General features: G+C 38.2%; 3 protein-coding genes across 5 annotated transcripts; 2 read left to right on the top strand and 1 right to left on the bottom strand.

Moving 5' to 3' along the window:
- Positions 1–1,668: 1,668 nt before the first annotated feature.
- bend7 (BEN domain containing 7) lies at positions 1,669–6,788 on the top strand (the record flags this gene model as incomplete). The annotated part of the gene is made up of 8 exons (XM_079249657.1): positions 1,669–2,014; positions 2,308–2,424; positions 2,507–2,853; positions 4,935–5,042; positions 5,261–5,378; positions 5,498–5,611; positions 6,210–6,251; positions 6,730–6,788. Exons 1-8 carry the CDS (start codon positions 1,681–1,683, stop codon positions 6,786–6,788), a joined length of 1,239 nt encoding a protein of 412 aa, XP_079105783.1. The 5' UTR covers positions 1,669–1,680.
- Positions 6,789–9,461: 2,673 nt separating this feature from the next.
- sephs1 (selenophosphate synthetase 1) lies at positions 9,462–17,730 on the top strand. Its single transcript, XM_079249940.1, has 10 exons — positions 9,462–9,473; positions 10,702–10,824; positions 10,932–11,028; positions 11,599–11,702; positions 11,884–11,991; positions 13,265–13,419; positions 13,517–13,607; positions 13,714–13,813; positions 15,212–15,424; positions 16,361–17,730. The coding sequence occupies exons 2-10, from the start codon at positions 10,729–10,731 to the stop codon at positions 16,573–16,575; spliced, it is 1,179 nt and encodes a 392-aa protein (XP_079106066.1). The 5' UTR covers positions 9,462–9,473; positions 10,702–10,728; the 3' UTR covers positions 16,576–17,730.
- Positions 17,731–17,958: 228 nt separating this feature from the next.
- cpt1b (carnitine palmitoyltransferase 1B (muscle)) lies at positions 17,959–24,905 on the bottom strand. 3 transcript variants are annotated; one of them, XM_079249900.1, is made up of 19 exons: positions 24,746–24,904; positions 23,399–23,551; positions 23,120–23,259; positions 22,763–22,934; positions 22,495–22,596; positions 22,071–22,208; positions 21,903–21,980; positions 21,670–21,777; positions 21,497–21,581; positions 20,678–20,873; positions 20,413–20,598; positions 20,210–20,315; positions 20,012–20,128; positions 19,764–19,928; positions 19,498–19,632; positions 18,869–19,021; positions 18,657–18,770; positions 18,488–18,580; positions 17,959–18,381 (listed from the first exon to the last, which is right to left on the bottom strand). In XM_079249900.1, exons 2-19 carry the CDS (start codon positions 23,537–23,539, stop codon positions 18,247–18,249), a joined length of 2,364 nt encoding a protein of 787 aa, XP_079106026.1. In that variant the 5' UTR covers positions 23,540–23,551; positions 24,746–24,904; the 3' UTR covers positions 17,959–18,246. The 3 variants fall into 3 exon arrangements, with proteins under 3 accessions (XP_079106026.1, XP_079106027.1, XP_079106028.1); XM_079249901.1 differs by having other exon boundaries at positions 23,399–24,905; XM_079249902.1 differs by lacking the exons at positions 23,399–23,551; positions 24,746–24,904 and having other exon boundaries at positions 22,763–22,915; positions 23,120–23,234.
- Positions 24,906–24,947: the final 42 nt, after the last annotated feature.

Genomic DNA, 24,947 nt, shown 5'->3' with positions numbered 1-24,947 from the left:
GTCTGGAACCTAAATTCATCTTCTTGGATGACAGCGCTCCCCCAAACTGGATCATGCTGGAGTATATTTTCAGAATTTTGGAGCGGAAAGGATGAGATGGTTTGCTTTAAATTTAGACATCAACCCAAATGATCCTGGCTGCTGTATGTGCAAGAAGGATCAAAAGGCAATTACAACTATTCAAGCTTGCAATCAAATCTTCCTTTGGTTTCAATTATTATAAAATTCAAATAGACGATTAAATAACAAGAAAAATGCTGGGTTAACTTCAGGACACGTTATTTAAGATACAATTCAGAGAGGACAAAACAACAAAACTCAAAATAATTTTAGAAGGATGGTGTCTTTCTTAACTGACAGTCATGAACATCTTTTTGTCAAATTTGCTCAAACATGATCCTGTAGTTTTAAATACGCAGAATTAAAAAAAAAAAAAAAAACAACAACAAAAAAAAAAAACCACCACCAACAACAAAAATGTTTATGTTTGATATATTAAGAGTGTTCGGGTCTAATTGCTGCTCTTGTTCAAATATCAGCTAATTGTCTGGACATTACCTCGACCTTTTAAATGAAACATACCATCAGGTGGCGCAAAGGGATATGTGACCGATTCTTAATATTAAAGTCATTAATTTATTTACATGGCGAAAGGGAAGGACCAACATCATGCTGGGAAGGGTGATCGATTTTATAACAGCATCTCCTTGGTCATTTTAACCTCAAAACGGTAAGAAGCTGTCGATGACCTGATCCAAAACGCAGGCTGAGAAGAAATTAACTGATTAATAATAAGGCAGACGCACAGTGATTCCGTGGAGAGTATCCTGGTCACTGATTTCGTCTTTCTGACTGCACGACTTGCTGAAAATCCCCCTCGAGGATGGAGTTTGGAGAAAGGAAAAGGAGAAGGAAGTCGCAGAGCTATAAGCTGGTCACAGATGAAGGTAGGCTGAATGCAAATGAATGCAAGACCTCGCAAGACGCGCGTCTGTCTGGGTGTTTGTCTGGCTCTGTGTGCCAGCAGAGACGACTCCGTAAACAAAAGCAACGGCCACGACAATGCCATGCATGTGCATCGATTATTTACCACGAGCTGACACTGTCAATTCAAGTCCTAAATGGAGGAAACAAAAACAATGAGGAAAAAAATACATATGTCCTGGTCATCAGTCTCAACATGGCCTATATACATTTTTTATGAATAAATTAACCAAACGATCCAAAATGTTGGCATTTGTTGCGCATCCTTAAAATGTTACACTGCTCACTTTTTGTTAAGACTGTCGGCTCCAAACGCCTGTCGACAACTACTTCATACTACCCACAGGTGGTGGTTTCTGCATGGGATGGGAGGGGGATGGATGAGGGGGTTTCCTTTGGTTTACACATCATAGCCCATCAGCCACATGATTCAGTCTCACAAAGCATAAACCAGCACAATTTTTTTTATGATAAATATCACTGTGGACTGCTTGTTTACTTCTATTATTCTGCTTACAGATTGTGATCCTTCACATGCAGTGAATGCCAGCTGCAAAGATGGCAAAACTAAGGATGCTGCTGTGTCTGATGGTACGCGCCATTCTGTGGATAAATTTTTGCAGTATGTCATTGCAGGTATGACTAATTATACCCACACTCTTTCCTCCTAATATAGTTTGGCTGGGTGATGAAGGCATGGAGATTAAACGGCAAATCACAGGAATGATGAGGCTTCTCAGCGATAAGACTGGTAGGGCATATCACCGTGTTGGAACCGAGCTGGGCAGCTCAACATCAGAGCTCCAGGATAGGCCCCTGAGTTGGGTGCATCAGCCTCCAGTTCTATCTCTTGTGTCAGAAGACCACCAGAACAGCAACTGGAACACCACAGGGGACCTGGAGCCTCCGCCTTCATCCATATCCAGACCTGTTCCCAACGGACCAGGCTGTGGCCAGTACAGCACACGCTCCAGAACCCTGAAGATCCTCAACAACACAAAGGATTTAATCAGAGCCAATGAAAGAAATGGTAGGGTGTCAAGGCATAGTAAATAAAGAGAGCAAAAAAAAAAAAAAGAGAAAAACTAACAAACACAACTTGAGATGCCTGAAGAGAATTGAATTTTGTCGTAAATGTTCAAGCAAAGGTGATTTTGAAGCACAAACTCGGGATTCTAAACAAGTTTATCCATCTAAGATAAACGTATATTTGTATGCATGCACCTTTTTGTCAGCGATATTGTATGAAAGCGCAATGAGCCTATATTAGGACGCAGGTTTAAGTAAACAATGGCTAATCAAAGCACTTTAAATTTCCAACAGATGTGCTCATCCCTGCTGTGCAAGAAACCTCCTGCTGTATGTGTAACTGTAAGGGCACCTTGCAGGCCATACTGCATGAGCTGCGTACCATGAGGAGGCTGATGCAGACTCAGAAAGGTCAGAAAATATACTTAAACACCCACTTTGAGAAAAAAAAAAGCAGAGAGGAAATAAGAATATAACAAATCTGTTTTTATAGCATCCTTTGGAAGACAGGAGCACACAGCATCCCCATGCCAACCTCGCCTTTGTCCGAGTTCCACTTCTCGCTATATGCACCGAAAGAAGAGGCCTGTCTATAAGGTGGCTCAGCTTAGTGTGTCCAGCACTAGAAGAGCCACTCTTTCCCCCGTAGGGACATCAACACCTACAGCTGCACCTGCAGAATCAGGAAAGAGGGAGGATTTTGAGAAACTAGACTCATCAACACCCAATGCGCATCCCATTTCTTGTGATGTTTCTTCGTTCCGAGCTCCGAATGATCCAGTAGCACAGTCCACACAGAATCCTCTTGTGAACCAACTGCAGGAGTCCCAAGCATTAGAGGTAATGCACATGCTCCTGCACATGCACTGTTTGTGGAAACATTACACCTGAGTAATCTGGCAGGTTGAGGTATGCGGTGATTTTATAAGGCAGAATAATACTGTCTTAATGTTTTTCAAGACTGATATTACAGAACCAAATAAGCTATTGTCTGCATCACAAAACTATTCAGAGTACAAGTGCCTGCATTAAAGGCTCTGGTCGAGAATGTTAAGTGACATCCTCATTTCTAAGAGGAACCTTTATTTTTTACCAGACGTATTCAGCAAACTTTCTCTCATCAGTTCAGAGTAGCTTCATCTACACTTATCATTTTTAATTCTAACTCGTACAACTGACAACTACTTTCCTTAAAAACAAACATGTTTATCTGTTTCAGCCAATAATTATAGGTCCCAAGCATTAATGCATGCATATTACTATTTGTGTGCATTTAGTGGGTGTTATACTCCCATTCCTTTCACGAAATTTTGACGAATTACTCCACCAACAGTTTCAACTCTACTTCCACAAGTTAAGACATCTGTCTCAATCAATAGTGTGTTTTCATGTGTGCTGTAAAAAAAAAAGTCTTATGGTATTTTGTAAAATTTGCTAAATAAATAAATCCCATTGAAATTATTGTGGTTTGGCCAAAATGAGTCAAAACCCCAGCACAATTTGGAGCCCTATCAATCAAGTATACTTTCAATTAGTGACTTAATTCAAGGTTTTAAAAAGGTAAGGAAACATAAAACTTGAACTGTCGGAAAGGACATGTACACCGCTTCGTCCGATGAAGGGTCGCGGGGAAGCTGGAGCCTATCTCAGCAGTCTTTGGGCGAAAGGCAGGGTACAGTCTGGACAGCTCGCCAGTCCATTGCAGGGCCACACAAAGACAAACAACCACTCTCTCCTATGGGCAATTTAGAGTAACCAATTAACCTAACATGCATGCCACTGTTCAAGCCTCCCCCAGCCAAGGATCGATCCAGCAACCATCTTGCTTCTTGCCACTATGCCACCATAACACCATAACACGATATCATGTACTCTAAATCTAGCCCTCAAAATTATTCTAAAAATTCCTTGAACTTCTCTCATACCCACAGTTTTTTTTTTTTTTTGGTACATGGGCAGATTAGGCAGAGCAAGGTAGGCTCATTTGTATAGAACATTTCATAAACAAGACAATTCAAAGTGCTTTACATAAAAACATTAAATCATTACAGGGAGGTGCAGAGAAGATTACAAACGAACAAGTCAAATGTTTAAAGGGTAACGAAAGTGATTAAATAAAAATAACAGTGTGAGGAATTAACAGTTACTATGATTTTATTTGGATCTCATCCAATGCCATCAGCGTTGTGATACGTCTTATGGTTTTTTTCTCAAATCTCCTCAGTGCAGAGCGTACATCCATTCCTTGCTCCACTGGATTCTATTTCTTCTCAGCTTTTCTTCTCGATTCAGGAGTTAAGAAGTGATTTTAATTCATCATAAACACTACATAGAAGACCATAGAATGATATAGAGTTACGCCTGTGTGTTCGGCTGACCTTGCTGGCATTCATGATTCAGTTTGTTTTGTATGACTCTCCTTTGGCGATCAAGGCTTTGTTGCTCAAGTGCTTCGTTGAATCCTAAAACAACTGACAGTTCTAACTTTGTGTCTGTTTCAATGACTGTTGTGTGTGCGTAGCATCTGAATCATGCACACACATCCCAGATACATTAATATGTAGTGATTCAGAGGAACAGGATGCTTTTAATGAACTAGCAAAACATTTTTTGTTTGTTTATAATCGATGTCAATGATTCAGTAATGTCATTCAGTGTCTATATATAGATGCACAATTCCCCATGCCTGTTTTCTTATTCTCTTTCACACAAATTGTACTGTAGGTGTGTTTACAAGTCAGGCAGTATGTCTATTCATAGTTCCTCCCTCAAACTCATTCAAGACTTTTCTGTCACCATAGGTGCCCCGTCTTTGTAACTGAGTGGGTAGTAGCTGCACTGGAAACCATCAAAATCTCTTCCCAGTATACTTTATAAACTGCTTTATCATCCGTTATCTGCTGTGTGTGTCTTCCTTGCAGTCTGAGGTGCGTCTTGCAGAAGATTATGATGTGTTCATCTCAAAGGCTCAACTAGACTCCATTCTGGTGAACTATACTCGCTCTGGTAGCCTCTTATTCCGCAAACTGGTGCGCATCCATACATTTTAAGTGTACTGAATGACCCTGTGAGACTGGTTAATGTTAGAGGCATGCAACAAATAGCTATTTATTTTAATCAGACTCATGTACAATCATTTTCATTCAAGTTTAATAAGCTCACTAGATATTTAACTATTTGGAAGCTACTGTACCCTTTCTTTTGTGATTTCTATTTTTTGGTCAAGATTTGTACTTTTTATGTTCAGGTGTGCGCCTTCTTTGATGATGCTACCTTGGCTAACTCATTGCCAAATGGTAAAAGGAAGAGAGGGCTCAATGATAATCGTAAAGGCCTGGACCAGAATATAGTGGGTGCAATTAAAGGTAAGGATGAGAAAATACATCAACGCTCTAATCAGTCTCTTTGTTACTTAAATACAACGATTTTTAATCACATGTCTGAAGTATTTTTTTGTATATTTGTGCCATTTCTGTGTGCCCAGTGTTTACAGAGAAATACTGCACTGAACACAAAATAGAGAAGTTGCCTGGTCCCCGAGACTGGGTGCAGATCCTTCAAGATCAGATTAAACTTGCAAGACGGAGGCTGAAAAGAGGTCTGCCTAGTCATTTTTTTAAATTATGAACTACACTCTATGTTTCCATTGTACTTTGTGTAAAATTATGTTTAAAATGTATTTTTCTATGGTGCAAGGATTTATTTCTTAAATCTATCTATCTATCTATTAGGGGTGGGAAAATCAAATCTAAAAATCGAAAATCTGGATTTTTTTGCTTCACAATTTTAAAATCAATTATTTTGTTAAAAAATTGATTTTTTAAAAATAAATAAATATAATCCATAATAAACTTTTTGTCATTTTTATATTTTTTATTGATCTTTTTACTTGTCTTCTTGGGCATTATAGCAGCAGAATGATGATCTGGCTACTGGGGTGTTTTTTCCTGACTGAAATCAAGAAAAATGACGCGTATAAAAAAAGTTTTATACATTATTTTTGTTTTTAATCTACAACAATCAGTAGTATGAAAGAATTGTGAGAATCGAATTGGGACAAAAGCAAAAGCATCTATCTATCTATCTATCTATCTATCTATCTATCTATCTATCTATCTATCTATCTATCTATCTATCTATCTATCTATCTATCTATCTATCTATCTACCAACCTGTTTCTACTTTTCTCTCTTCAGATGCTGCAGAAGTGGAGGATAACTCAAATGGACCATCCACAAGTATTGACCTTATATATAACTGTTCATATAATGCACGTCTACTACTCACATTATCTACAACATGTCTGCTTTCTGTACGATGCATCTCCACCTTTATCCTGGCATTTTCCATCATCTTAGGAAATCTTTCAATGAGACCCCCCACCCCCATCCCCCACCCCACCCCCCCTCCCCCACCCCACAGAGCATACAATGGCTTTACCTCTCCTCGTTTTATTGTCGCAACACACACAAAACTAGCATCGCTGGCTTGCTCATTGGTTCAAGGGTCTTTGTCATGCTGTTGCAGTGACATTTGACATTTTCATGCAGCTTTCCAAAATGTCAGTTAATTATCTTCACACCATGCATCATTTCTTCACTTTCACCTCTATATTTGACCAATAGAGGTTCTCAGCTTGCTGCGCATCATTGTGGATGGGGTGGGGGGGGAGTGAAGCCATACTAAATATTAACAGTTATTTTTCTCTCTTTATAGGTTGTGATTATAACAAGTCTGCAAGTGTGGAACAGGCAGTGATGAACATGACAGGTTGATTCAACAACTGCCACAATAGCCTTGCAGCACATCATTTCTTCATTCATTATCCGAACCGCTTAGTCTGATTAAGGGTCACGGGGAAGCTGGAGCATATCCCACCAGTCTTTGAGCGAGAGGCGGGGTTCACCCTGGACAGGTCGCCAGTCTATCGCAGGGCTTGCAGCACATCAGTTGTCTTCATTAAATCTCTGAATGGATTTCGTCTTTCTACTGTGAACATCTACGTTTGATGAATGTAAAGGGAAAGAAGTGGATCAAATAATAAACATAATTTTATCCCTTTCTTGTCTTTATCATAAATAATAAAGCTGTAAAATGTATATTTGTAGTTGTTCTGACTTTTCATTGGACACATATTAAACTACTAGGATTCTCAATGTTTACATTTTGAGTGAGAGCTTTAAATATCATACTTTTATGTCATCACTAGAAAGGATCACAAGTTTAGATTGTGGTAAAGTATTGTAGTGATCTTTTACTTTTTTTCCCTTTAAATGTTTAGATATCTGTTGTGAACTGTGCCTTTTAGGTAACAAGTATACTTGATGTAATGTGCAGTGCACGCCTACCTTATTTGCTAACATAACATTGAACTGTAATCCATTTTTGGTAAATTATGCTGTTCAAAATAGATTGATAGGCTCCATCTGACAAAGTAAAAAAAACATAACATACATTAATCTGATTTTTTTTTTTCTTTCATGTTAAACTTTAGGCTATGCATATCACCCATGTTGTTATTGCCAGTTATGTATTTTTCTTTAATTTGTAACCGAAACATAATAGCTGTACCTATTATTAAATGGTTTTCGACAATTGTATTTATGTTGTCTTTTGTGTACTAGAAAGATATTTGATAATAAATGACACCCACTGTTAATTTTTTTGAACCACAGGTGTCAAACTCCACTCCTCAAGGGCCAGTATCCTGCAGGTTTTTTGCAGGTTTTTTGTTATCTCCATGCTCCAAAACACCTGAACAAAATGAATGAACAGGTTGACAAGAAGCTGTTAGATCCATTTGATTTGAATCAGGTGTGTTTGAGCATGGAAACAACAAAAACCTGCTGGATACCGGCCCTTGAGGACTGGAGTTTGACACCCCTATGTAATGTTGCAGTACAAGAAAATACTTGTTTGAGACTTCTTTTAAATATTCTTATAATATAAGCTCAAATTTTAATGTCAAGAACACTGTTTTTGTAATGTACATTAACTTTCATCTTAATGTTTAGTAGTTTTTTTTTTTTTTTAAGTTATTGCTTTTTTTTTTATTTATTTATTTTTTTTAACTTTATTTAAAGAAATTGTATAACAATACAGCTTGTAACAGGTGTAAAGCTTTCCAGGTACATATAATGCAACTGAGCAGTAAAACTGTAACATAAGGAAAAAAGAAAAAAAAACAAAAAACAAAAAAACAAAAAAACATGAAAACAAAACAAACAAGAGTTAACACTATTGCAAACTAAAGTTTTGATTATATATATATATATATATATATATATATATATATATATATATATATATATATATTACATACATTCCATATGTATGTAGATTTATTTGTAAGAGAGCAAACAAAGAAAAGGGAAACAGCAAAATACACTTGTAGTTCAAACAGCTTATTCAAAAAGTCAAATAATTTATAGGCTTTAGGGAATTTACAATATTTCGGGGCCTTTTTCAACAAAATTAGTTCTTTATAAATGCTTCAAGAATTGTGTAAATTTTCAAAACTCTACATTTGTGAATAAAATTTTTTTGCCAATATAATCAAATTATTATTTTCAAATTCAACTCTTATTTTCCATTTGCAGACCAAATCTAATTTTTTTTAAAGGATAGCGGGGGAAAATCCAATATTGAAAACTAACCCAGAAATCAGCCGATTTTCCACACGAATAAAAGAGGTGTTCTACAGCTTCAAAGTCAGCATTACAGAAAGTACACATGTTCATACCAATATTAAATTTACTATGTAGGAATTCATTTGAAGGATAAATGACATTCAAAATTTTGAATTGATTTTCTTTTGCTTTAGGTGGAATTGGAAAGGATAAATATTGAGTCATAAATTTAGGACTATAATCTTTAAAAAATGGTTTCCTTTTTAATTGCGATGGAAAGTAATGTTTAGTCAGGTTTGTACTTAAAAATCTGTTTTTACATTTGTTGTCCTTAAATTGGCATCCTTCAGTTATTAGTGACGGGATCTTGATATGATATGAAGAGTGCATTTGGACTTCTTTAGCCATTTGGATCATTGTTAAGGAGATATCTTGATGTTTATTAGTTTTAGGTAAAAGGAGGGAAAACATTAAATTAAAGGTACACTCCATTGTAGAAATTTTGTTGCCAGACTTTTTGGCTCATTAAAGGGGATGTTGAAGCCGCCACTGAGCACACAGAGGACCCTTTTGTTTTCTGATTAGTTTCCTCTTTAAATTACCAACCAGTTTTTCTTTATTACAAATAAATACACACCCGATAAAAATCATTATAGAAATATATTGAAGCTGATGTAGTAGTTTTGAATTTTTTGTCACCTTACTCAAACGTAAAAAGACAAACGTTAACCCTTTTCGTCAGGCTTTCTTGTAGGACACCTAATTCCAGGCGCGATGCATGCTGGAGGCATCCCCGCTCTTCTGTCGGGATCCACCGCTAACGTGAAGCTGGTAAGGATAAACTGGTCGGGGCAATTAAAGGGGAAATGGTGCACGAATATAACTCCACTTTGGTCCTAAAATCACATCTAGGCCAACTGTAAACAAATCCTTTGTACCGTATCACTGGAGTAGTTCCACAAACAGGACGTTGATGGTTTTTCTATTGATAGCAGCTGTGATGTTGCAGTCATCGCATGGCGAGGGACAGGAAGGGGTTAATTTTTTCCGCCGCCGACATTTTCATTCGGCGCTCTACGGCAACTTTTTAACTTACATGTGCAAGAAGCGGGCTCGTTGATTTGCAACAAGGGATTGTGTTTAGGTCGCAGAGTGCACCGTGCGTAGTGTTAGAGACGTGTTTGGTGTTGCATTGATAAGCAAAGCGCTCTTTGTTGCACAGAGCTACTCATCACCGCATGCATGGATCCGCGTTTGTTAGCCACGACTAGCATGAAATAAACAAAAAACCTGCATTTTCAGCAAAACAAACAGATATGGAAGACGTACCGCTCACTGTCAACACACATGCTCTGAAGTTAAAACTCCATAAAGTTAACGTTTTGTTTGCAACACACAAAATAGGAGGTTTTGTTAAAGGCATCACTTTTGTTGTTAGCCAGTGCCTTGGGGTTGAATGAACGTGGGATCATTTTCTCTTGAACACTACCCCTGTGTACCAACAGAGGCCCAATCTTCCACTTAATGTATTTTCAACCATTATCCTGATGTTGAAATGAGAAATATTCAGAAATAACTGTAGGAAATGTAGCTGGTTCATTGTATGAGGCTCAGACATAACATGTGTCGTTGTCCTTAAAAGTGAAATAAAAACATGGATGAAATGAAAACATCTCCATGAGTTTCTTTCAGGCTTTTCTGTTCAGGTTAATGGAAACCATAATCATAGTATCACAGAGTTGATACAGAGGGAAACAATGAGTCATGCACAGTATGTGGAGTTATTTTTAATTAATAAATAGCTATGAATTAAAAAGACTGGAGTTAAAGTATCTACTGTAAACAAGTTTAAGCTATAGAAAATCAGAATTCATTCAGAAGTTATTTAAATTGTGCAGATATGACATGTTAAGTAAGAATATACATAAGTATTCACGCTAGTCAGCTAAATTTCTTTGTTCATTAAGTCTGTTATTCTTCTATTTCTTTGTGACAACCAAACAATGTTTGTTACACCGGATTTGTTGTTTTTAATTACCTGTTGATTGACATTGAACAGTGGGGAGGACCCAGAGTTTCTTCAGACATGTCTGTGAGGGAGTCTTTTAACCCTGAAAGCTATGAGCTGGACAAGAACTTCAGGCTCACGCGCTTTGCTGAGCTCAAAGGCACAGGCTGCAAGGTTTGCCATACATAACTAAATCTGTCTTTGTGTTTTTGACCTGATATTACCACATTATAAAAGGGGATCATGTATGGAAATAATGGCACTGTTTGGACTTTCTGTAGGTCCCCCAAGATGTGTTACAGAAGCTGCTAGAAACTCTACAGGAGAACCACTATCAAGAGGATGAACAGTTCCTGGGGGCAGTGATGCCTCGATTAGGTAATACAGTCACTACAATGCTTTCTAACATCTAACGAAGAGGCTTTTCCAGCCATAGAAAAAAAGAAGTTCTTAACGTATTTTTATAAATGAGTCAAGAATAAGCACTGATCAAAAGTCAGGACATGCCTTCTGTGTCAGAACGAATAGCTAAATGTATCCAATAAGTTGTAAAGAAATGTCTTTACAAAGCAGGTCTGATGAGAATTTATCTTCACAATATAAACCTACTTTGTGTGTGTATGTGTTTGTTTTTAAACACTGTGTACGACATATTCCTGACCATATTGACTCTGGTGTATGAAGGTTTCTTTGTTAGTTTCGAGCAAGAAGCACATCATCATAGCAAAGCTTAGAAAACTAAATCCTCATTTGTGAAATGATGACTTCTTAAAATTGGACAAACTTACAAGAAAAAAAAGTTATTTGGCGTCTAGATTTCGTTCTGTGTGAAAGTCCTTTTGTAAAATACTTCAGAGCTTTGTCCCAGTGCTGCATCACAAAGAAGTCAAGCATAAAACTCTGCAAATCAGCTAAATTGTTTTTTTATTTTATTTTATTTTAAATAAGGTATAGGCATGGACACCTGTGTGATCCCTCTCAGACACGGTGGGCTTTCTTTGGTCCAGACGACAGATTATATCTATCCCATTGTGGATGACCCCTACATGATGGTATGGAGCTTACCTTTTATTGGAATTACTTATTGTTTTCCTCTTAATTCATATCAGAAATTGGAAAATGTCCCAGTTAGATGAATTACTCTTGGTTGCCTGTTTTGCTTGGGATTCATGTTACCCTGACTGACACACAAACCACTCATGTTATTAATTTTTTAGTATTTCTCTCTTACAGGGACGAATCGCTTGTGCCAATGTTTTAAGTGACCTGTATGCCATGGGAGTGACAGAGTGTGACAACATGTTAATGCTTCTAGGAGTCAGCAATAAAATGTCAGAGAAGGTAAGAAATATTTCATTTAGATAATTTTTTCTGATAGTAGTATTTAACTGAATGGTTTTATTATAAGAAAAAAAAAAATCAAAACACAGTCTGCAGCTTTGGGGGGGTCAGTTCAGGTCTTGTGTGTGTCAACATGATTTATGTCTTGTTTTCTAATGGCCAGAAAGGTCTCTGTGGACCCGTCTGCATATAGACGGCCTGAAAAATGAGTCCAGACTGTATGTACTGCTCACAAAGTGACTTTGATGAGGCAGGGAAGCAAAAAACTTTAGTGACTGAATATAACTAGTACACTGTGTGCCTAGTTATTAAGCAGTGGTGTCTCATATCCACAGTTTTATTTCAGTATTTAAAAAGAGAAGATTCACAAGGACACACTGGTGGTGTTTTTGACATTTTTCTCCTTTGCAATAAAAACCAAACAATGAGGCTCCTTCATGGTGTTGTAAAGTTGCCAGTTTCAGTTGTCATGCACACACAGGGGATGCATTGGCTCAGATAACCTGATATTGAAATAATGAATAAAAGATGGGGACACTCTTGGCTGTAATATGTTAAAGTCTGCATCATTCTGAACACATGGAAACGGAAATGACCGTCACTTGAATTTTGCTTCAGTTTTGATTGCATTAAGCAGATGTGTTGCCATGTTTTGACCATGACTTGTGGTTATTGATTGTTTTTTTTCCTGCTTTTCCTTTCCATAACTGTCCAAAACACTTAGGTATATTGCTGTTTTCTCTTGACATAATACTGGTACTTGTTTTGTTTTGTTTTTTTTAAATAAGTTTTGGGTATCAGTAGAGCTTGATAGTCTGGTAAATCACACTTATAAAACACACCTAGCAGTTACTGAGATGCATTCATTTAGGTTGTATTTGCATTGGAATTGGTTCATAGATGAATAGCTGGGGTGTGTTTGGGCTAAAATGAGGGCCTGCTCTTGAATGTTTGTACACTGATTCTTCTGAGAGGAAGGGGAAACTTAACCGATTAACAACATTGCCTATTAGCAAATTTTGGTGTCTGAACAGAGTTAGTCAGTGGTGACACTGTTTAATTTTTGCTTGAGTCCACCTGTCTTGAACGACACCTGAACAGCAATGCCAGCATGGTGAGGTGGATTTGTTTCTGCTTCTTTCAGCAAACATTGGTTAGTTAAAATGTGACTGCATCAGGCCCACTTCTTGCAATGAATGCCTTGAGCTATCGCAGATTATCAGTGTTGAATTATGAATTCTGCGTCTGCTCTAACATTAGTGTTTGTTTACAGGAGAGAGACAAAGTCATGCCTCTAATCATCCAAGGATTTAAAGATGCATCGGAGGAGGCTGGCACATCTGTAACCGGTGGACAAACGGTGCTCAACCCCTGGGTAGTAATGGGAGGAGTTGCCACAACAGTCTGTCAGCCCAATGAGTTTATCATGTAGGAATCAAGTTTGCTTTTCATTCTTTTTTTTTTTTTACCCTCTTCTGGAAGTTTAAGTAGAAATAATGATGGTGCCATCTCCTACATTTCTTAGGCCAGACAATGCAGTGCCAGGAGACGTGTTGGTGTTGACCAAACCTCTTGGAACACAAGTAGCTGTTGCAGTGCACCAGTGGCTAGATATTGCAAGTCTATCTGCTTTTTTAATTTTTTTTTTTTTTTTTTTTTTTTAAATAATTTTTTAAGAATATCCAATAATGACTAGTTGCATTTGTTTTCTGTCTTGTTCAGCCTGAGAAGTGGAACAAGATAAAGCTTGTGGTGACCCAGGAAGATGTTGAGTTGGCCTACCACGAAGCCATGATGAACATGGCCCGGCTCAACAGGACTGGTAAAGCCATCACTGACATGTTGGATCTGAAGTGCAGCTTATTTTTGCTTGTCACGATTCCTGTCACGTTAATAAAGATCAGCTATATTGAATTTAGAAATCACAGCGCCCCCTGCAGGTGCTCAGCTGTTCTGCACCTTCTGTGGAAAAGTAGCGTCTGATCATTAAAAGTTAATCCACATAAACACCCCTTCCAATAACTTTATGATAATGATACATGTGGGACAAAAAGCTAGAGAATTCAACTTTATGAGTTAACCCAGAAACATGTCATGACATTGGAGCATTCTGATCAGGATTTTTGGAGCAGATCAATGACCAACAACCACTGGAAACAGGATGAGCAGATACTGATCACATGGTTTATTTAAAGACTTATATTTATCATGTACCACTATTTACTAATAAACTATTTCTTTTTATTTATTAAAGATAAGATGATGATTTGACAGCTTCTTATTTATCAGCTGTCGATGTTGCATCATTATTTAAACCAGTGCTTCTCAATTCTGGTCCTCAGGCCATCTGCATGTTTTAAACATGACCCTGCTCCAAAGCACCTGGGTCAGATTATTGAACCTCCTCATCAAGTTCTTTGCAGCCTTTATTCCATTCAGGTGTGTTAAAGTAGGGTTGTCTATAAAACTGGCAGGTCAGGAGGCCTGAGGACAGGAATTGACTTTAGTTACTGGGAATAGTTAAAGGTTATGAAATATAGTTTTCTTATTACAAATAAGTCACATATTTAAATAGGGGGTAAAATAATAATACTTAAAAATTAAAAAGTGTGTAGTTATAAATAGTGATTGTTTGGTAATTAAACATTTTACGATGTAATAGTGGTCAGCCTTTTCAGTTGGACTTTTTAGTGATCAAAGTGTTTAGGGTTAAAGTTGAATCAGTCTGATTACCCTGGGATGTAAAATCAGTGGTTCATATAGAACCATTTTTGGTTCTAACTTCTTGCTTTTATTATGTATTTAATGAATACATATTAAATACACTAGACAAAGGGCTACATAAAGAATTAGGATGGCAGATGATGACTGTAAATGCCAAACATGACAACATCCGTTATCAGGCGTCATGACTGTCCGCGTCAAATGCCATAAGAAACCGAGTAGGTTGGATCATTTCTGTACCGTCAACTTAACAATCTGCTGTGAACAAAGAATAGAAACAGTTCCTGATTAACTTCTGATCAAACAATCAATCAGGATTTCTTTGTTTATCACTTTTCATACAATCAGAATGCGTCAAAATCTGCTTCTGTTAGTTTAAATATTAATTAAAATGAAATGCAAATGTTCCAGCACAAAAACAGCAAAAAAAACAAGCATGTGAATAATTTTATTATCGAGAAGCATTTCTGAGTTCCTTTTCTCTTCTTCCTTGCAGCTGCTGGTCTCATGCACACCTTCAACGCCCACGCAGCCACCGATATCACAGGGTTTGGCATCCTCGGCCACGCTCAGACGCTGGCGCGACAACAGCGAAGTGAGGTGTCCTTTGTGATTCACAACCTCCCAGTGCTTGCCAAGATGGCTGCCGTGTCAAAGGCCTGTGGAAACATGTTTGGACTCATGCATGGCACCTGCCCTGAAACGTCAGGTATAAATTTACATGGTTGTGTTAGTGCCTGTTTTAATTATTGTATTTTTTCAATCTAAATATTGTTTATAGCGTGCAGCGTCTCGCAAAACATCTGTTCAGATAAGGTCAAACATGTGAGGATGGAGTCTTAAAGGCATAAATTTGTATGTAAGAACAAAACAAAAGTAAGGATTTGGTTTTTTTTTTATTTTCTTGTTAAGTCCTTAAAATATTACTTCCAGAAAAAAAATCTGTTTTACTTCTGACTTTCCCAATTCCTGAAATCAAAGTTATTTAATTCAAAGAAGTATTGTTTGTAGTTCAGTGTTAATGGAAAAAAGAAACTCTTTGAGACTTTTCACCGAAGGCTCGCATCCGTTTTTACATTTTTGCCTTTGGAGATGAGAGCAGTGAGTGACACTTGTGCCCACTAAGGTGCTCGGATAAGAGCACTTCTTACTGTCACCACTCTACTGATGCAAAAGTATCAGATTTTTCATTTCCAGAAAGGTCCTTGTGTTTCCATGTCTATATAGTGGGATGATAACTGCTAATCAGGAAAAAAAAAAGTTTCTTATCACATCAGTTCTGACAAATTGTATGAATCCTGAAATACTAATAACCGTCCAACAGAAAGGCGAGAAAAAAGCAGATTTTTCAAAGCAGACGTCTCCGACAGTGAATGTTTTTGGTGATTGTTCTGCTTTTATCACCAAACAAGTTGCGAGCTTGTTAATGAGCTGCATAGTTGACACTCATGGGGTGTTGCTAGGATCAAGATTTTCACCATCAACACTTTTCTATCCAAGTAAGAGACAATTTGTGAACTTATCATAATGCGAAAAGCACAAAAAGGACCAGAGGGGAGACTGTTTAGAAAGAAAAGAAGGGAGCCTTGGTACGGTGATCCATCATCATTTAGACTTACATTTTCCTGTTCTCTCTCACTTGTAGGAGGTCTGCTTATCTGTTTGCCTCGGGAGCAGGCTGCTCGCTTCTGTGCTGAGATCAAATCGCCAAAATACGGAGAGGGCCACCAAGCGTGGATCATCGGGATTGTAGAGAAAGGAAACCGCACGGCTCGCATCATAGACAAGCCGCGAATCATTGAGGTGGCGCCACAAGCAGCCACGCAGAATGTCAACCCCTCACCCGGTAAAACTTCTTAATCCTCTGATTGCTGCATCATAGACCTGAACCCAAACGCTCTGTTGAGAGATTTTAGACGCATAAACTACAAAAACCATCCTAGAGTGTCGAAATATTTCCACAAAATAATGAATGCACAACAAAGACTGGGTTGGCGTGAATCAACGTGGAAACAGCCCCACACTGTGGCCTCGGGAGCACATCGCCACCCAGTGGACTCAACTTGCAGTTTACCCATGAAAAAAAACCAACTAATTGGCAAGGAGTAGAGCATACCGTACTTATAATCCATTTGCCTTTTGTGTCTGTTATGTTCGGTGTGCTTGACTGGCAGGCAGCTTCTGATAAGAGAGTGATAATGAAGACAATAATCTCATACTGTTGATTCATTTTGAATCTTAGGAAGTCTGGAGTCTGTTGCCTCTTTGTCTTTTTTAAAATTGCTCTCATCAAACAGGCGCACTATGTATTGGTGTTTTTGTTTGTTGTTCATTCACTTTGTACAGTTTAAAAGCCTAGTTTTAGTTCATTGCTGTATCTGATGCCTCGAAAAACATAGTGTGACCAGAACGGCTTGTTTTTTTTTTTTTTTAATTACTTTGACTTTTTGTATCGTCCCCACATAAACTAATAAATATTCAAAGTGAAGATGGATTGTTCTTCCTACCATGGAGCTGTACTAATGTAAAATAACTACATCAAATTGTATGAATTCTGATTACAAGATAGACTTACCAGGTCTAAAAAACAGATTCTTGTCCCTTTAGCTATACATATATATATATATATATATATATATATGTATATATATATATATATATATATATATATATATATATATATACACACACACACACACAGTAAGCAGATCATAGTTTAATGATTAAGATGAAATCTACACAGCCATCAGGAAACAAACCTTTCTACCATCTACTCAAAGTAGGTCATATTTTCAGCAATACGATGTGAGTTTAACATATATGATCGAAGAACTGGTTTAAAACGAGTTGCTCTTTTCGGTGAGGTGGTTGCCTTTTATTTTGATTTTAGTGCATTCACTAGAGGTGCCAGATAACATGCTGAAAGCAAACAGACCATGATGTTCCTAGTTGGTCAATGTTTAGGTCCTAATTTGCACGGGTGAATCTGGAGGAACTGTAAATGTTAGTAACAACATATATTCTCCATCTCGCCTCTTATAATAAACGTTTATCCTGATACTTTGCTTTTCTGTCTTTTTGTGTATTCAAACATGAAGATGGTTATTAGCAAAGAAATAATAGCAAATTAGTAGCACAATGGATGAAAATGATCTCCAAATATGAATTCCCAAGAATCCAACAAGAGACATTGTTTCAAACTGGATTCCTCAGACAAATATATTTACAAAGTGAATTTTTACAGAGATGTTTTTACATTTGTCAGCATAAATACAATGTGAGGCTTACACTAATAGGAGAGAAACAAATACTGTAAAAACTGTGTGTGTCCTGTCTCTAAAGATAAGTTAAGCATTAAACAAAGCAACTCTGATACAAATAATATAAGCAGGAATAAATTAAAGGAGTTACAACTTTGTCTGACTGAGTGGGATGAACCCACTTCTGTAAAATGAAATGCAGAAAGATCCTAAATGCTGTCAGACGTTTCCCTATTTATAAGGCATGGCAAAGACCCTCCCCCCGGGCCTGTTAAATGTGCTTTTTCCCATTTTCCAGATGCTCACACTTTGCATGCTCCACTGGCTTCTTATCATTTTCAAGTTTAAAAAGTGCCTGGATGTCAGTCATGGCCTTCTGAATGTGCTGACCAAACTGGTGAGAGTCCTACAGGTCACAAAGAAAAGCAGAGAAACGGAAAAACTTTCAGTTTGGACAGATGCTGTTCGCCTTCGTAGGTTGATCTGTTTATTGACTCATTTCGTGCTCTTACCGTGTTCGGGCTGGAGAACTTGCTGGAAATGTGGAATGTAATGAGGTTTTCTCCAACAATGATATACGAGACACCATAGCCATCATCAGCCACCTGGAAAAGTACAAAAATAATGCTATAATATATGCTATCTGATGTGTTGATTTCCACCTACAATGAATTTACTCACGGGACCAAATCCCCCTCCGGCGCCCACGTATTTAGGGAACTTGTTAATGTCCACTAAATTCAGCTGCTGCTGTGGAGTCTGGCTTGTGGACAACTTCCATGGCTCTGAAAGTACCTGGAAGTGTGGATATTAAAAACAGAACAGAAAATAGAAGATTAGTTGTGAAGCAGTGTGTTAAATGACGATGAGAAAGAGATGGTTATACTTTTAACCTTTGTAAGAAATGGCGAGTCAACACCAAGGTATTTGGACACTATGTAAAGACAGAAGAGGTGGCGGTCGATGCCAGATCCAGTCATGGCCATACGATACATGTTCTGATGCTTCTCTGCTGCTTTACAAAACAGTGCAAGTCTCTGGGCATTCTGGTCACAAAAGCAGAAGGCAATCATTCAGTTTAGTTTAATGCTCTTTCCTATGTACATCCACAAATAAAAGCACAAAACAAGCATGTTGCTGAGACATATTCCAATAACCTTGTTTTTGTGCACATAAAAGGGTCAATTTAACCTCTGTAAAAACAACAGAGAGTTCAGAATTCAAGGCACAGAGATATGCTGCCTCGAAGTCTTGGTGACCGAGTCCTCAGCTGATAATGTGACATTTTAGTCTCGCAATAAATGTGTACACACACACACACACACACACACACACACACACACACACACTATGTCATGACACCACATCTGGAGCACAGCATGCGTCCAAAGTTTAGTTATTCTGAGAAAAAAAAGGCTAAATACACCACAGCTAATAAGGTCAGTACATCATGTCATGCTAGTGTTTTATGGTAATGAATATTTCGTTTTGACTTTTTAGTGCTTTTCTGTATCCGGCTTACTGTTGCACTCGTGTCCTCCATTGCTCTGACAAAAGCAACGGCCTCAGAGGTGCAGGAGCGCACCGTTTCTGTCCGTCCATCTCTGAACATTCGAGTCATTGATGACTCGTATGTCAAACAGAAAACACCCTGGTCCTTTAAACAAAAAAAAAAAAAAAAAAAAAAGTGAAAACTTTGGTTTAATTTAATGAGTTAGAAATGAGTTAGAAAAATAACAGAACAATGAGGAAATTTATCAGTAACTCGGTGACAGAGAGCAGGCCTACCCTGAACTGTGCTAACTGCAGGGCCAGCTGGATGAAAGCATCAGGGCTTGTTCTGCACTTCTTGATCAGGCCTTTCCCAAAGTCATGAAACAGGTATCCACAGAAGTCCACGTCATCCGCTAACTGTTTGGCTGACAGATATGAAGCTTCTACAATATCTTGGCACTAACACAGCGGCAAAAACAAAGAGATTCAAATCAGAAAAATCCAGAAATAAACTGAAATAATAATCAGAAATCATCCTTTACCTCCTCTGAAATTTGCCACTGCAGTCGAGTTGGAACAGGCAGGCTCCTGTTTATGTCCCCTTTACAATGCCCCTCCTCTGTATAGCCAAGATGGAAGCAGTCTGTTGAAACAACATACTAAATAGAAAGGAAATTATTGAAGAACAGTGCAAACATTAAGAATCTGCTTTTATTTTTGGTTTAAAACATATTTCCCACCTCCCACATGTGTCCCACGATTGGTGCGTCAGCCCAGGAATGCTCAATATTTACTCCCATCTTTCCATTAGGATATGAGATTAAGGTGAAAGACTTGTCAAACCACCTGGGTGGAGAAAAAAAAAAACAAACACACACCCTACTGAATGTCAAGTCTTGACTCAGGGTGAGACCTGGGGCCTTTCTGTGACTCCTCTGCTTACCTGTCATAACACCTTCCATGCAGCAGCGACTTGGCATAACCGTCAAGAGAGTTAGTCTTTGTGGGGTTGTAACCCTCTGGCTCATCATCAAGTGCCAAAAAGAAAGCAGCTGACTCAATGGCATCAAGGGACACTTTGTTTATTCCCTGACTAAAATATTTAATCCGAGCCCGAGCCCATGGAACTCTAGAAAAGACAGTTTGATACAGTTTAATAAAAGCTTAACAACCGTGAGCATGTTCCTTGTGCATGTGTTTGTGCATGCCTGTCTCCTGCAGTCAAAGCAGCCAGTTTATGTTCTCCTGGTTGAGGTTCTGATGTGTCATTGAGGATCCTTTGAAACTGTGTCTCTAGTTCACTGGGTAAGAGGTGGCGCCCTCCTGTGTAGAGCCACACTTGGAAGAATCGGCCTTTGTGATAGACGACCAGGTGCTTTCGATCCGTTAGGTGTTGCACAATATCTGCAAACAATGTTTAGTCAAAAAAGGTCAGATTTGTAACATGGATTTTATGCATAATGAAATTAGAAGTACATTCCCTTCAATAGCACCATCTCTCTTCACATGTATGACCCAAATAAAGCATGACCTGCAGTGCTATGATGGTAAACACACAGGTGCAGCATAGTGGAAAGTTTACCATAGGGCTGTGACAATATGCTTTTGTACCAATTTGATTCGATTCTGATTTTTTTGGGTGCCGGTTTGATTTAAATTGCGATTCTCACAATTCTTTGATATTGCTAATTTTTGTAGATTAAAAACAAAATAAATGTATAAGACTTTTTTTTGATTGACATTTTTCTTGATTTCAATGAGGAAAAAACCACAATAAGCCAGACCATCGTTCTGCTGCTATAATGCCAAGGAGACAAGTTAAAAGATCAATAAAAACAATAAGAGTTACAAAAATTTTGATAATGGATTTTTTTTTTTATGTTTAAAAAAAAAAAAAAAAAAAGCAAATAAATCCCAATTTTTGATTTTTCGACTGGATTTTCCCACCCCTAGTTTACACCCAGCAAAGCAGGGAGTGTATGTTTGAGCACACGTTAAGCCTTCAACCATGCAGGTTAAGGTTTCACCTGTTTCAATCCCAGGAATGCGTGTGGTGTTAAACATCCTCTCCATCTGAGTGGAGCACAGAGGGACAATCCCTAAAGCTCTCAGCTGAGGAGGAAAAAAGACAAAATGATCACTAAATTTAACCTTGTGGGGGTCAAAATCAATACATGACAAGTATTGTGATCTGTTGTACCGGTGCATGTTCACCACGCTCCAGTTTGCGTCTGTATTGCAACATAGCATGGACCACGTTTCCTGCCCTTGCGGCCTGTCGGTGTGTTGGGGTCACGTACAAAAGATCCTTCACATGAATAAACACACAAAACAAGCACATAGAGATAGTAGAGCACAAATAATTAAGAATAAATAAATGTGATCCTTATTTCTCATCGTATTGTGCTTTTTTCACCTCGTATTTTAACTCACCATTATATAAAAGTTGCTGTTGACCATGATGGGACTCCTTCCCCGGAGGTAGATGTACTCCTCCCACCAGTCACTTACCTTCAGAAGTTACCAAGTTATTACTATGCAATATTGTGAAAGAAGTGAATTTAAGTTCCAGAGTTGTGTTATTTGCGAAACACTCCTCACATAATTTGTTGCCCACCAGGATTTTAAGACCAGGTATCTCTGTAACCGGGCTGCTTTGGATTCTTTAAAGCCATTGGCCAAAATCTCCATTTGGTTGTATTGCTCATTGTCCAGCAGAGGGCGCACTGACTCAAGATACTGTGGAAAAGATAATCTGTGTTTTAGGGGCACAGAAGCATTGTTATTGCAGAAACACACCTCATATAACAGAACAGCTGAGAGAAAATCCTGCATGGCATCTAGGAAAGGTCTGCTGCCAAGGAGATATGCCAGATATTTATCATCTACTGCAAGACGCAGGCATTGTTATTAGGATTTTACAAGAAGATGCAGGTCGTGTTTCCATGCTAAATGTTTAAAGATACTACTGGGCCACAACTGTTTGGCATCTGTTATGGAAAGTTATTGATGTATAATTCTATACCCTTTGAATGGTATCATCCACATTAGGCACAGGAAGGCGGGGTAAGGAGGCCTGGAAACTGTACAGCAGTGGCCTGCGTCCAGAAAGCATCTTGACTAGGCTCTGGTGGAAAAGTAATCACAACATCAACACATTCTTAAAGTCCATTTTACCTTCTGAGTTAAGATCTATGAAGGAAGCTGAGAGCACGTGGCCAGATGATTCATCTAAATTAGTAGCTTAGTAAAAACTCAGACGAAGAAACTGAATGACAAAGAGATAAACATACCAGCCACACTTTGGTTGATGGACTCATTTTTCCATGGGATTCAAAGATCCATCCATGGTAGGAGAGCAGCGCTTTGAGAGTGTATCTCAGGAGGTAGATGAGGAACAACCACAGTCCAGTGGCAAACAGAATGGCACTCATCACAGCTCTGGTCTGCACTGATACACAGTCTCTGCTCAGAAAAGGCACAGTGCTGACTTCATCAACATATGGTTAGGTATGCAATTTAACATAGAAATGCAGAATAACTGTGGCTTTCAACAGCCGATTCTGCTCAAAACAGCTCATCTATAATGCTTAAAGTACCAGCAGAATATTTCAAAACTGACAACCAACACTGTATTATCAGGTACTAACTTGTATGGCAGGTTTTCCTTGATGGCGTCAATCATCCCCAGAGAGAGGTCTATGTGAATGTACAAGGAACTCATCATGGCGATCACAACTATCATCCAGCTGGATGGACTGGCAGGGTAGACTCCAGCCAGTACACCGTTCTGTTAGTGAGAAATATTAAATTACATTCAATTAATAAAGATTAAAATACCCTTGATGCTTAACACTTGAGCATCTGAGTGTCTTTATATTCTGAACACAGAAAGCTTATGGAAGGGTCTGGGAGGCTGGTGTTTGTACCTTGAATTGAATGGCTCTCTTCTTCCATGCTGTCACTCCTGACAAGTAGATGTTTTTGATGACCTCTTGACTCAGTTTCAGGTCCACACCATCAGGGTGCACAGTAAACTGGAAGCCCACTGCCTGATGTGCTTCAGCCATCTCTTTGTGGCGCTAATGTCGATAACAATGACACTATAAGTTTTCAATGCAAGGACCAATTAAAACAGTTTATACTATCGGCACGTAGTTTGGCAAGTCAAATCAATGTTATATCACTCCGTTAAAGGTGTCACCACGGCAACATGTTAACTGATTCAGATCAGCTGGCTTTCGACAGGTGTAAAAGCGAAAAACTTTGTAGCTCGACAGCAACATTGAGGTCAACATAAAATACTTCCTATACTTTACCATATTTAGTAAGTTTTGTAAAAAGAAATAAAAATGAGTTATAAAATGATTACTGTGTGGGACTGGTATAAGCGGATTGAACAGCGCACATCTGTACATTACATGGTTTTAATGCTCTGCTCGTGGTGATGTTCTCGACTCCGCTTTGAGCATTAAAACTGTGTAATGCACAGCTCCTGGTTGTTTAATCCTTACTTGAAATATAGCTTCAGTAAGATACCATAGTTATTGCAGGCTAGCATGTAAACAAAATTAAGTTCTTATAAATTCATTATGTTTGTTATTTTGCATTGTATTCAGTTTGTGTGTCAATTCTTAGAGCTAGTCCTTCCATGATATGCACATCAAAAAACTTAAGAGGATTATGATTACATTACACACACTAATAATGTGATATGGTAAGTCTCTAGTATGTAATTTATATAAATCAAAACTATCAAAAAGACAAAGTGAAAATGTGAAAGAATTCATTAGTTGACCTATAAATGTGATGACCTTCTGAAATGGCAAACAGAAAATATTTGGACTTCATACATCCCTTCATACAATAGCCGTCTGGTATTACTTTTTCCATGTCATATGACTGAACAGTCACCAACTGGGACAAAGTTCATTGGCCAGATATAGTGGTAAACCAGCTGAGCATGTGCACAGATCTCAGATGGGCATGCAAATATAAACATGGAGTACTACCAATAAAGGTGTTACAGAATACTCTGCATACATCTTAATGAAGGATATTGTAGCAGTCACTGTGATCTGTACTAAAATCATGTGAACTCTTCTGTCATTTAAATTCCCCATGATTACATTTCCTTTTTAATTTCCTTTTTACATGTTCTGAAAGCAAAGCACTTAAATACGTCTGTCTGTTGTCATTTTTACCCTTGCCTATTTTATACACACACAGTTTACTTACAAGTATCTGTGAAAAACATTGGCAGGTATATACTTTACCTTTGTTGAACCAAAATGACCGTAACGGACTCAGGCAAAGGAAAGCAGTGACTTCAATCTGAACAAGAAAGGCTTTGAAATTCTTCTGTACTGAGGCGAGTGTGCTCTGTGCCCTTGAAGTGGCTTTCCTCAGGTAGAGTACATAGCCTTCGTCTCCTGTGCTTTCCAACCCCCCTCCCTCTTCCTCAACACTGCCCTCTCT

The sequence above is a fragment of the Telmatherina bonti genome (genome assembly GCF_933228915.1).
Source record: "Telmatherina bonti genome assembly, chromosome: 2".
Lineage (NCBI taxonomy): Eukaryota > Metazoa > Chordata > Actinopteri > Atheriniformes > Telmatherinidae > Telmatherina > Telmatherina bonti.
The sequence above is the reverse complement of the archived record's forward strand: the minus strand, read 5'-3'. Positions and strand labels throughout refer to the sequence as shown.